General features: G+C 42.6%; 1 protein-coding gene across 1 annotated transcript in view; it reads right to left on the bottom strand.

Moving 5' to 3' along the window:
• Window positions 1-13,924, bottom strand: part of cdh13 (cadherin 13, H-cadherin (heart)) — a 423,714-nt gene that overhangs the window by 71,851 nt on the left and 337,939 nt on the right. Inside the window, exon 9 of the mRNA XM_085411590.1 lies at window positions 3,373-3,513. Coding sequence (XP_085267716.1) covers window positions 3,373-3,513 — 141 coding nt within the window. The remainder of the gene's footprint in view (window positions 1-3,372; window positions 3,514-13,924) is intronic.

Genomic DNA, 13,924 nt, shown 5'->3' with positions numbered 1-13,924 from the left:
TAAGGTTGTGCCACAGCATTTGTCCGGACTTGAAGCTTTAGCTGTCGCACAGATGGCCTCACATTTGGCTCTAGAATAGATTTCCATGGTAGACTGAATGACTGCAAGGTGCCCGGGTCCTGTTGCTACAAAAACAAGCCCAGATCATCCCCGTCCACCACTCGACAGCTGGTATTCGATGTCTGAGTGCTGATGTGTTCTCTTTGTGTTTTGCCACACAAAGCGTGGTGCGTTGTGGACAAATATTCCCCTTTTGGTCTTGCATGTCCAAAGTCATGTGATTTCTACTGGATATCCTTCCAAACAAGCCACACTTGTTTTACAGGGAGAAGGTTAACATTTACATGCTAACTGAGCTCTGAAGCTCTCTGAGCACTGCACAGTCTGAAAACGGGCTGACTTTGCTGTGACATCCCCTCCTCTGATAATTGCTCAGTTAAAATGCATTTGATTAGCAGCACTTGGCCTCATCTTATTCATTCCCATGCATGTACTTAGCTTTTCCTAGGCCTGCACAGAACCCAGTGAAAGCTCTTTTCACCTGCCATCCATCCATCCATCTTCATCCGCTTTATCTGAGGCCGGGTCGCGGGGACAGCAGCCTAAGCAAAGAGGCCCAGACCTCCCTCTCCCCAGCCACCTCCTCCAGTTTATCCGGGGGAACACCAAGGCGTTCCCAGGCCAGCCGAGAGATATAATCTCTCCAGCGTGTCCTGGGTCTGCCCTGGGGCCTCCTCCTGGTGGGACATGCCTGGAACACCTCACCCAGGAGGCGCCCAGGAGGCATCCTCATCAGATGCCCGAACCACCTCAGCTGGCTCCTTTCGATGTGGAGCAGCAGCGGCTCTACTCTGAGCCCCTCCCGGATGGCTGAACTTCTCACCCTATCTCTAAGGGAGAGGCCAGCCACCCTTCGGAGGAAGCTCATTTCTGCCGCTTGTATCCGCGATCTCACAGCTCGTGGCCATAGGTGAGGGCAGGGACGTAGATCGACCGGTAAATTGAGAAAAAAGGCTTTTCACCTGCCTTTTTTACAAATTACAGAGGAAAAGGAAAACAGTCTCTGTTCGGTTGATCCAAGTAGACGAGTGCTGGTCTGAAGCTAAACTTTCTGATGGTTGTCTCTCTGCGTAGAGCTGTGGTAGGTAAGTCTGAGAAAATACAGAGGCTCCCTGCGTGGGGATTATGTTGCTGAATTCATACAAAATGTCAACTCAAAAAAAATCCAGCAACAGTGCATTTAATGAATAATAACAGCATAACGTCTCCTGAAAATGTGATTTCTTCTCCTTTCCTTGCCTCTACTTATGTCTATGAGTAAAATTCTCTTTTTTTACTCACCTTTTCATCCTGTTCTCCATCTTTCGCTGTGTGAGTTCTCATAAGCTGGAAAAGGAGCTTTTGAAGATTACACGTGGTCTACAGGAGGGGGTGTCACCAGAAACAGACAACTCGAGAGTCTTCTTAAGGAGGGCCTGCACAAAGTTCTATGAAAAGCCTTGAATATTTAGCTGAATAATTTATATGGTGAAAGCTCGAGAGCAGCTGCTGACACAGGCTTAGCACCAGCGCACGCTCACAATATGATGGCGTTCATTTGAGGAGTCGTAGATGATTCATGGACAGGTTGAGAAGCGGTCAGGGAGAGAGCAGGGTAAAGGATTTACACAGGGAGCTTAACGTCCTCAAACACTTGTTTTATAAAAGCTCAATTTCTCCGTGGCATTAAACATATCTCTTCCCAGTGAGGAATGAGAACATTAACTGGGACACGGACACGGTGCACTCTGCGTGGCCCTGCCGAGCCCTCCGAGCTGTAACATTTCACGTCTGAGCTGCGCCCCTTACAAGCTCCCCTGACACCTCGATGCATCATGGGAGGGCTGCGGGAGGTTTGGTTCGGGCAAAAGTTTTATGTGTCTTAAAACCTGACAACAGCTGTGGGCATTTCTATTAAAAAACACACAACTCAGTGTTGGAACTGCACCTTAAGGTGGAAGGTGGGTCTTTATCTAGTGGACCTCGTTCTTTCTCCGTGTTTTTGCAGCTCCAGAGATGAATGGGAGGCACGAAGGCAGCAAAACAACCGAGGGGGCAACTCATGACAAATTCATGTGGAGGGCGTACTACAGGGCACTCTCTCGCCGACTGTTGAACGATTTTACGGTTATTTTATGTGTTTTATGTTATTTCCTGACTAACTTTCTGCTGATTTTTAACTCAACAGTCCAGTTCATTCAAAAGAAGGAATGCTGCCCCTCCTGCTCAGTGCTTTCCTTATGCGCCCTCTGCACCTGCATCACACACCCACACCTTCTGCCATCTGTTCGGGGTTTTCTTGAACTTTACCTTTTGAAGAGAAGGATGAAATATCTTCATATGAGAAAACAAAAGGTCACACTGACTCAGACAAGTTCATGAGCTGGGTGAACAAACACATGTACATGAAGTATGTGTAGAAGCAACTGAGTGTAGCACCAGTGTATGTCTCCATAAACAAAGTCCATCTGTCAAGTCACTGCAAAGGGCAACTCTGCATAAACCATTGCCTTAAAAAACCTTGATTACTACATTACCAAGAGTTCAGGCTCAGTCTCTGCCACAGGGCACAAAACACGGAAAAACAGCAAAGAAGAAGCACAATTTTACTGAATGCAAAATTGAAAATATCAAAAAATAAGACGATGTATGATGCGGCTGGTTTATGTTGTTCATTCTGGCCGTCAGTGTATCAGGTTCAACTAGGTCTACGATGTGTTTATGCATGTCTAAAGCACCCAAGGGTTCACATGAGAAACTGGGACTACCGTGGAGGCCCAACTTCAGAGAACCAATAAGCTTATAAAGACATAATAATATTTATTTTAAGTTTAGCTTCTTGGCGCTCAAAACAATATCAAGCATCAGTATTTTCCTGGGTGTTTTTTAAATTGTGGTATTACAACAGCCTTACTGTCAACACTCTAACGTTTCAGATCACAAATACTTGAAAAGGAAAGCAAATTCTGTTTTCACACCATATAACTAAATATGCATTATTCTGACTGTTGTACAGTTAATTCCCCTGAGCACAAATATATGCAGTACTCTATTACTTCACTTTGAAAAGGTGTTGTTTGAATGTTTATATTTGACGTGTCACAGTTATTGTCATAACTTATTGTCTCCATAACAGAGCGAGATGCCACTGGGATGTATCTGTACTATGATGTCCTAACTTCTTAAAGACGCAGTTCCTTTATTAGCCACAGTAATCTCTGACTTTTCTGGTGGGAAACTGCAGGCAGGAGACAAGTGACCTCACATAGCAGACAAAAACAACCTAAGCGAGCATTAAGAAAAAGCAGAGAGCGAAAAAGGGAAGTTTCTCACCAGCGGATGTGTGAACTCTGGGGCATGGTCGTTCTTATCTGTTATGGTAATGGTGGCGGTGGTTGTTCCTGTTAGGCCCACCTCACTTCCTGCCATGTCCTTGGCCATGATCTCTAACTCGTATGTTGTGGTTGGCAGGGTCTGGAAAGAAAAGACACAGTGAGACAGAAAAATGTTCAGAAGTATGCAGAAGATGTAAGAATGTTGTTGACAATCTATAGCGACCTGAATATTCAAGGAACTATGAGTAATAACACCATGAGGTTAACGAGGAGCCATTTAAGTTGCTAACAATTTTAACATCACTGTGAGGTCCTTTATATGCACCTTCCTGCTCGAACACAAGTGTTAAAGCTCCAGTAAACGCTCGCTGCATCTCTAATGAAAGGTCAAGAGCACACATTGTTTTTTCGAGCATCCTCCACCGTGCTCTCAGCCGTCGGACTTCGTGAAAAGACTATTTTTGTCCCTCTCATTAGTGAAATTATACTTCACACTGTGTTTGAAGTATTGCCTTGCTTTTAGAATCTCCTCTCCAGCCTTTCTGGCTATTTTTGTTGATTAGATGTTGTAGTTTAAAGAATGAGTCGATGATTAAACCCCAAACTGAATGCACTTTAATTCAGCCTTAAAACTCTAATTAAGTCCTTCACAAGCTAGCGAGATGGCTGTGGCCTTGGTTATAAAGCAGACCTCCTGAAAATAAACCAGAATAAGACATTTAATCCATTTGTGACCTGCCAGCATCTTCAATCTATACAATACTTGGAGAAATATAGCTTATAGATAAAGCGAGGGGGAGTGACACTCGTAATGATCAGAGCAGCAACAATAAATCATTGAAATAGCGTCTAATAGAAATGTTAACTGCAGTGTATGAATAGCAGGGAGAAGGGGCTGGTGAAGCCAACATTTACTTATTCGCTGCAGTGTTTTTGCTCCACTGGAGGTGTTAACTGTCACATGCTTAATAAACTTCATCCATCTGTCGGAGTGAAAACGCTGGTGGAGCGATCCTGCTACAGTGAGAAGTCACCTCAGACTTCTCACTGTGCCCGGGACAGAAACGGATGGATGGACACCCTGGAACTTGTAAAATTATGTAACTGTCCCAATATTTGTATCTAAAAAAGAAACCCATCATTCATCATTGGGGTCTTTTTCCTTCTTATACTTGTCTCTGTTTTGTGTCTGTTTTGGGGTCATATAGAGAAAAATGGCTTTTCGTTTTTCGACACGTTCAGTTCATCCTGTTAAAGTTCAAACTGAGAATCCCAAAGGTGATTTAAGTTGGATGTGGCAGTGCCGTCGGTGCCAGGTGGGCTGCTCTGGTTATTTCAGAAACTGCTGCCACCTCTACGGTTTATAGGGAACGGTCAGAAAAAGAGACAAATATCCAGCGAGTGGCAGCTCTCTGGGTTTAAATGCCTTGTGTCAGACGTCAGAGCAGAATGGCTGGTTTGAGTTGATAGGAATGCAGAAGTAACTCACATAACCTGCTATTACAACCAACTAAGGTTTGGAGAAGAGCATCTCTGAAAGCGTAACATATCGGACCATGAGGTGGACGGGCTACAGTGCTCCCATCCTCTGACGGATGCTTCCAGCAGCATAATGAACCCTGTCACAAAGCTCACATGATCTCATACTGCTTTCTTCAACATGACAATAAATTCACTGTACTCAAGTTTCCTCCACAGTTAACTGATCCCAGGAGAGGACTGCTGACGTGTAGCAGCTCTGAATGCAAAAGGGGGTCCAAACCAGCACTGTTGTACCTAATAAACTGTCTGACACGTTCTCTCCAGTTGCATTAATAATCTTAAATCCTTTAACCACCTATGAATCTGATCGTGCCCCTGATCTTTAAATGCTGTTAGTGAGAAAGTTACACACACACACACACACACACACACACACACACACACACACACACACACACACACACACACACACACACACACACACACACACACACACACACACACACACACCCCTCCTGTGCTCTGCTCACTGTCAAACTGAGTGGCAGCAGCAGTTGTCAGTGTGTGCATGTATGTGTACCTTTGCCTGTTCATTGGAGATATTGCTCTAATCAATTTCATGAGACAGGCAGGGAGATCATTGGCTACACACCTTCAGGCTCATTTTAATTATCGCTTCAACCTGAATTTAGCATAAGGAACTGCAGACTGAGCTAAACAGCAAATCTGACACGCACGCGCAGATATCATCAAAAAGGCCGTTCTCCCAACTGCCAATGACCCTGTTGAAGGAGGCCACCGAACCACGGAGGGATGCATTTTATGATCCCCGAGTGCGAGAAGATCACAGCACCTCTTATTAGAAGTAGATTTCAGCACAACAAGGTCAAAATTTATTTCTGCCAATTCTAAACTAAACAAATTAATTTGCCGTGTGCAGCAGGTGAACGGTGGCAGCTACTATCACATTAATTCACATGTTCAGTTTTTTCCAGAAAAATCAGCTTTTAAAGTAATCAATTCTATTTTATTATTATATGTTTATATCAACAGCTTTCACACCATCTTAACTTTTTGTGTTTTAGTCAACAATCAATACTTTTTTATACATATAGAGCTTTCCCCTTAAATTTTGTACATCATATGTTGTACACGTGCTTCATTAAATTATTTCCTATTATTATTTCTATTCTTTCTTCAAGTTATTATATACACACACTACACTTATTATAAAGATAAACTATTTAATTTTAAGCCGATTCCACTCTTAGATTATATCACAGGATCATTTACATGGTTATTTCTGCCTTATGCTAATTTTTCCCATAAAGACAACACGTATTTTTGATTAGTGATGCTTATTAATTCTTATCAGTGCCATATTTCCCACATTTCCTACATCAGACAGAGTGAAAAACACGTTTTTGTTTCAAACTTGTATTGATTTTAAAAACAATGTTCAGTGTTGAACATTTAAATGTCTGGGATGACTACGTACTTTACTCTAAAACATTAAAAATAAAACATGTAAATGCTAAATTAACCCAAAAGGCTGTTTTTATATTGGGTTTCGACACGTTCTCATCCCAACACGTAACATTCCGACGCTATGTGACAAATCGTCTGTTTGTTACGTGGTCCAAGGCGTAAGAGCGGGTTCTATGAATGTCAGGTTAAGGCTAAGGTTAGGGCTACATTAGAAAGCTGCAAAGCTTTTAACAATCCAGAGCGTCTCATAAGGACGTGCAAGGGTACCTCTGGTGTTACTATGTCACGCCTCGGGCCGTGACAGACGGTCGGTATGTTGCGCGTTGGGAACGAGAATGCTCTGTGGGTTTGTGTGCAGATGACCAGCCGAGAAGCCAGTACAGACTCCAGACATCAACTCCATTCATTCAAGAAGCTGCTGCGTGGTAGACTGTGGGTGCAAACGCAAGACAGTCAACAGGTGTTTCTATCAATAGTTTGTCAGACATGGTGGGTGACAGCTCCGCCCCTCACAACCAGCTCCGCCCCTCACAAGCAGCTCCTGTTCGATCGAACGCCGAGCAGGCAGATGGTGCTCCGTGAACCTGTGAGTTTATTAAACCCTCGCACACAACCACATGCGAATACACACATGCTGGCTTCAAAACACACAGACGCATCCACACCTGAGCACAGACGTATACTTTTGCCCTCCAGCTGGAGAAGAGCAAGGCTCTGGGATACCTGCAGTCTCAGTGGTGTCTAAACACATTCAGCGTGGTCTCCTCTGGCGACTGACAACGTCTTAATGAGTATTTCCTGAGTCTCAACTCAATTATAAACTCCCTGGCAGTATCTAGCCAAGAAAAGATGTTCACATTCACTCTGGGCGAGAGTTACAGCGAAAGGGAATTTTCCCTCCAGGTGTCAGAAAACTTCCACTGGCAGCATGCTGATTGAGATACTCCTCTCAGTTAGCTTCTTAATTTTTCAGCCTCTTGTTAATCCGTCTGGAAACACTCAATTAAACTTCTGAGCAGCAACGCTGCCATAGTCCATCAAAAAAGTTGCTTTTCCCCTGGGTATTTCACTTTACAAAGTCGAGTCGCCGTGTGGTTAATTGTAATAAAAAATAAGGGCATTTGTGTTTGGTTGAATATTTCTTTGATGTAATGTCGCCCGTTATATGAAACTTGGGCACATCCATTTGTTTCTGGTACTACGGCTCACTCCAAATAATGCTGCAACTGGCTTTGCCGAGAACCAGCTTGAAGGTGCCCTTTGGCACAGGCCCTACCTGGATCAGTCAGGGATTATATGCTTAGAGCAGACACCAAGTGGCCGCTGCTCACAGGTGCTGCTAATAAGATACCAATCAGCCACCTGATTGTCAGCACCTGTGCTACCAGAAGCTCAGAGTCAGTAGCAGAATAAGCAATTTGGCAAAATTTTCACGGGTGCAACCCACATGCTCAACTCTGCTGCTCAACCCACAAATAGCTCATATTTTCTACTTGAATCTGCTTGGTATGTTTTTCCTCATTTGTATTTAAGGAGGAATGGCAGTGTGTTACTAGAACCATCATTTCCCTGATCGGACCTCCCCAAGGGATTAACAAAGGTCTACTCTACTCTATTCTACAGTCTTGTTACAAGTAATGAACCAAATGCCAATTTCCTCACGTTTTGTGACTGATTTATATTATTTGTACATTACATATCATTAAGTATCTGTCTCTGTCATGCAGTCCTATAGTCTCGAACACATATAGAAAGAACATAACAATGAAGTTCATGTGTAGGAAACTGCAACATAAAATCATGGGATCATATCCTGTAAACCAATAAATGGTAAATGGCCTGCATTTGTATAGCGCTTTTCTAGTCCCTAAGGACCCCAAAGCGCTTCACACTACATCCAGTCATCCACCCATTCACACACACATTCACACACTGGTGATGGCAGCTACATTGTAGCCACAGCCACCCTGGGGCGCACTGACAGAGGCGAGGCTGCCGGACACTGGCGCCACCGGGCCCTCTGACCACCACCAGTGGTCAGAGGGTTATACAATAACTGCTGTATAAATTACTACGAGTCTTTAAATAGACAATTCAGTGTTTAATGAGCAGTTTTGTCTTATTTTTAGTTCAGTTTGACTGAGGCAGATATATTTTTGTCAAGAGCTGCTGAGTTTTATTTAGAAATGAAACCTCTGCTGAACTCTTGAACTATTAGAAGAATGGACGCCAGAATGAGAGAAATTCCTTTATTCGTTTGAAGAATGGCACCGTCTCCTTCTCTACGTACAGTATAATTCATTTTGTAAAACATAAGTGGGAGAAAAACTAGGAACCCACAGGTGATTTCATTGAGCGATTGCGGCGACGAAAGCTGACGTAAAACCGAACAAAGAACTAATGAAGTCGAGCGCACCGAATGATATGACGGGCCTCGTTTCAGCAACATCTGATCTGGGAATGACATTTCAGGCCATCGCATTCTACCTTGAAAGGATTTTTTTTATCAAAGCCTCTCAAGTAAGGCCACAAAGCCGGGAGAAAAGAAAGGATGAGAAGAACAGAGCGGTAGAGAGACAGACAGAGAAATGATGGGGATAAGCGAGGAAAGGATGAGAACAGATCGAGAGAAAGAGAGCGGTCTGACATCTGAGACACCACATTAACTCTCTGAAAAGGTGTGATATTATAATCAAATTGGCAGTGGGCTCTTTGTTCTCCTCTGGCCCTTCGGTAGTGCTCACTCACAGCACCCAACCACTGGCTATTCTTCAGGCCTCTTTTCAAATGCTTAGTGAAATGATGACAGGCGTAAAAAGGCTTAGAAAAAACACAGTTAACGTGAGTAATATAAAAATCTGCTAGTGACAGAATTTCTACCGGAGCAACATTATTCCTCTCACCTTTACTTCATTGTGCTTCACATTTTTTGTGGTGGAGAGCAAATTTTATGAAAGGTGTGGGGGGCAAACTCCAACGTTTCTTTTGTCCTTGATATTGAAAAGATGGCATAATTATATAATTATCAAACGGTGCTTTTTTTAAGGTCTACAGAAAACGTCTGATCTTTGCCTGAAGAACTTTTATTTTCTGCTAGTTGCACTTGGCAGGCTTTTTTCAGCACCTATAGTAAATAACAACAACAAAGAAATGCATAGCTTTATGATTGTGCTGTATCATCTCTCACTATCAAGCCTCACTACCTCAGAGTATGAGCATCCATACTGATATTTGTGACGCTTGGGGAGCACAAGCTTTACCTCACAGAGACAATAATAAGTAAGATTAGAATATTTTATTTTATTTGTACAAGTGTAAAGCAAAAAGCTTGAAAATCACTCTTGTACTTTTTCTTCCTTCCTGTCACTCAAATCAAAGCGTGCACGTTGTCTTACATACAGCAGGTTACAATGCTGCCGTCTCAGTCTAGTAGACGTATTTCCGGATGTTTGATGCAGTTCTAACTTTCAGCAGTAACTGAAGTGCAAACACATTGTCTGTCTGCCTCAAAATCAACTCAACAAATGCCGGCAACCTCCTGCACTCCACCCCTGTAGACACATGATTAATCACTTTGACAACAGTTAATTACAGTATGATGGAAGACACTTGAGGCTCTTATCTGGGCCACTTGAACCTGCACAAGTGTTTCTTTCTGCTTCTTTCATCAGCTTCTTGTGCATTTTTAGCATCCACAACAGAATCATGTAGGTATTGGTGGCAGTGTGGCAAACTCTTTGATAAATCTTCTTTTCTTGTTATTATTATAAAGAGATTTTGCAGCTTCTTGTGTGTTTGATCAGAATAGTAACGTGGGCTTGTTCATGTAAAGGCCAGAGAGAGAACATTTAGCTGCACGTGTGTTATTAGGTGATAAATAAGGGTTAAACTTCAGGATAAGAACTCCATTAAAAATAATAGATTCATGCATCCATTATGTACTTCATGTGCATCTTCTACACAAAGTATATTCACACAAGACCACAATTATATCAACTATCCTCTGCAACCAGTCTGGTGTTGCTAGCATTGGATTTTGGCTAACAGCATTAGCTTCACATTGTTCCCAGGAGACTACAGTAGTTGCACATCTGCTGATAGTTCATGCTTCAGTATACTGTTCGCTGTCCTTCTGAGTTTTCAGTTGACTTATGGTCATTATTATGGCATGATTTAATTCACAAATATACAAAAATATTTTTATAATCTTCAATAGTCTTTTAATTTAAAGGAAGCAGCCTGTACACACTGTACATGTGCCCACTTAGCCAATGCAGTATCCATCCAGTAATGGCTCCATTTGACTTTATGCATGTTGAAATGAAGTTTAAGCAAGTTCTATATAGATGGAAATTTAATGATTGGCTATTAATTGTTTTTAAGTCATACATATGCAGGACAAAATGGTCTTGATGTGCGAACGTGTTGAATGTGAAATATCCAGAGATAGATGCTCTCTGTGACAGTGAAAAATGTTCTTCTCTCTCTTAGGAATACATGAAGCCCGAAAGCAGGGGTGTCAAACTCAAGGCACACTTTAGGTCGCGGGCCAAACAAGATAAACATTTATTGAACACACGTTTTTTAAATATAAATGTGAATAAAAACAGACCGGAATATTATTCCAGATTAAATAAACTTAAAAAAATAAACTTTAACTTTAAATATTTTGCTCTTCATAAAAATATATCCTGTCAAAATTACGCAAGTTAGAAATATGAACATGCTGCCAAAACCCCAGAAAAAGTAAATGAAAGCAAACACAAGGTTGGAGCCGCATGTAGACGGAGCTGCAGGAGTGGAGCTAATAAACTGTGCGGGACATTCAGTGTCGTACTTTCCCTGAGTGCATCATTACACTGCAGCTGCATCTGAATCTGCACAGGTGCAGCTCAGCAAAGTCCGCTGACTTGGTTCAACGTTACTCGGCAGCAGGGAAAGTGAGGCAGGGTGCACTGGTGCATTTGTGGCAGCTTCACTTGAAATGTCTTCACCGCATCGTACATGTCCATGAAGTGACAGGTTTCCTTGCTGAGCTCAAAAACTCTGTTGAGAATTTTTATCCCAACTCAGCCAGCGGAGCTCTGCATGAAGGAATGTCGGCAAACTCTGAATCTATTTCCCACATAAAAGACTGAAACTGACGGTGATTTTAACTTTTGCTCAGATCAAATTTACGGTCTGCGTCACGGTGATCATTACATGCTCCATTTTTAGGACTTCACCACACATCCTTTCCTGGTGTGTGATGCAGTGATGTGCTGTTAACTCACCGGTACAGTTCTCCTGCATCTTTACTCGCATCCTGCGGACTAGTCCGCTTTTTTCACCGCACAGCACCGGCGCTCCATCTGTTGTAAGTCCAACAAGTTTGTCCCAGGGCAGTTTCACGTCGGTTACACTTTGACATACGTTTTAAAAAATGTCTTTTCCTGTCGTTGTCTCGTACGGAGCCCCGCAGGGGACATGGGAGAAAAAAAATTAAGACGGACTTTTGCAAGATCTTGCAAAAGTTTCATACATCTCCGAAAACGTCGGAGCACTTTTGCAAATATGTGATGTCTTGTAAACCGAGCAAATATCTGACGTTTACACAACTACATTCACGCCTCAAAATATCTTAAAAGTGTATTTTGTGACCCAGAAAGAGTAACATTACAACTAAGTAGCTGCCGCCATTGTTGGAATTCAACTTTTGCGAGATCTCGAGTTTGTTTTGCAAGATCTCGCAAAACTCCGTCTTAATTTTTCTTTCTCCCATGTCCCCTGCGGGGCTCCGTAGTCCCGTGCATCGATTTAATGTTCAATATTTCCTCTCCACGGATGAAGATGGTCGGCTGTGCAACGTCCATCATGTCTGTACTTTCATCCACAGAGAGTATGCAATAAAGTTTTTGCTTCTTTCACACAACTGTGTTCTTAAATCAGTGACCGTCTCACAAACCCGATCAGCAATCGTATTTCTGCTCAGGCTCACATTTGCCAAAATCTGCATTTTGTCTGGACACAAGCCGTCCACAGCTTCATCCTGCAGCTCTTCAGAGCGGTACCGGGCTGCTTTGGCTCCTCTGCTACGATAAAACTTGCTTTCACAACAGCTTCACTTTGTGATTTTGCTCTGGTGACAAACGTCTGCTGAAATGTCAGATTCTTCTTCAGCTCTTCTACTTCCTGTAGTTTCTGCATTTAGGTTTTTCAGCTTATCCTGACATTTTGTCTCGTAGTGCCGTCTTAAATTAAATTCCTTCATTACAGCCACGTTAGCTCCACTAATAAGACGCACGGCTTTACCAGCATGTCTGTAAACATATATTCAGCCTCCCACCGGCGCTGAAAGGCTCTGCTTTCAGAGTCAACTTTTCTCTCCACCATAGTGAGCGGCGAGCTTCACAATAACAGAAGTTTGACTTGATTGATGTTCCCAGTTAGCCTAGCGTTCAGCAAGGAGGCTGCAGCACTGCATTATGGGATCTGTAGTTTGTATATTATTAGCGCCTCATATCGCTGAGCCATGCATAACAATAATAGTACATCTGTATAAAATGATCTCACGGGCCGGATGTGGCCCGCGGGCCTTGGCTTTGACACATGTGCCCTAAAGTATTTTCTCAAAAGGTTTAGTCATCTGAAGTCGTTGCCCACGTGCTACATCTTTCTCTGCACCAGCACTGCAGTGTATATCTATATAAAGATGGGGAAAGCAGCCTGTATTTAGCACTCAGATTATACAGATGCATCACTTAACCAAATATTTTACTTGACTTAGAATCCGTAGGCACCATTGATCAGTTCTACATGTGAAATAGAGGCTATTCTCATGTATAACTGGGTAACTCATAAAGCACTGAAGTAAAGGAGTGACTAACGGCTGCTATAGAAACTTTTTTTTCTTCCTCGGTTGTTCCCATTTGGGACACCTCTGTGTCAAAAAAGATGAATCCATGAGAAACGACTGACCGAGCTTTTCAGCCACAGGCCTGGGAGCGTGTTGGGTCTGTCTCTCTCACAAAGCTCTGATAATAACTGACAAATCCTACGACAACTTCTTTGGTTAAAGTTGCTCAACAGCTTTTCAGTAAATAACAATAATAATCCTGGAAGCTCTAACCAATAGCACGATGTGGTGGCAGCAAGTGATACTGAGAAGATGCAGTGCCATCAATAACATGTCTCATTATTTCTTACTCTTCTGCACCAATGTCCAAATCTGCTGACTTCTTCCCACCACCAAACAGAAAATTGAAGTTGTAGGATCACAGATTTGTTGGAGCAGAGGTGATCGGGCACGTTTTTCAGAGCTCCAAGTGCAAATGGACACAGTGAGAGTTATTGAATGATCGAACAGCTGCACAGGAAACAGTCCAGAGGTGAATATGGCTCATCTGACTCATCTACGACCTGAATATATCTTATCCACTATACCATCATTTCATTTTCTTTATTTAGACACACCTTGTTATAAGATCTAGTTTCCAAGCACCTGCACTGTAAAAATAGTAAACCTTGTGTAAATACGCAAGAATAAAATAGATCTCAGCCTGCAACAGCAGTTAAATGAAGCCAGGTGATAGCAGTGCAAC

The sequence above is a fragment of the Rhamphochromis longiceps genome, linkage group LG7, assembly GCF_057381845.1.
Source record: "Rhamphochromis longiceps isolate RC_006_pf linkage group LG7, R_longiceps_female_GT1.1, whole genome shotgun sequence".
Taxonomy (NCBI): domain Eukaryota; kingdom Metazoa; phylum Chordata; class Actinopteri; order Cichliformes; family Cichlidae; genus Rhamphochromis; species Rhamphochromis longiceps.
This window is presented reverse-complemented; position numbering and strand designations above follow the sequence as displayed.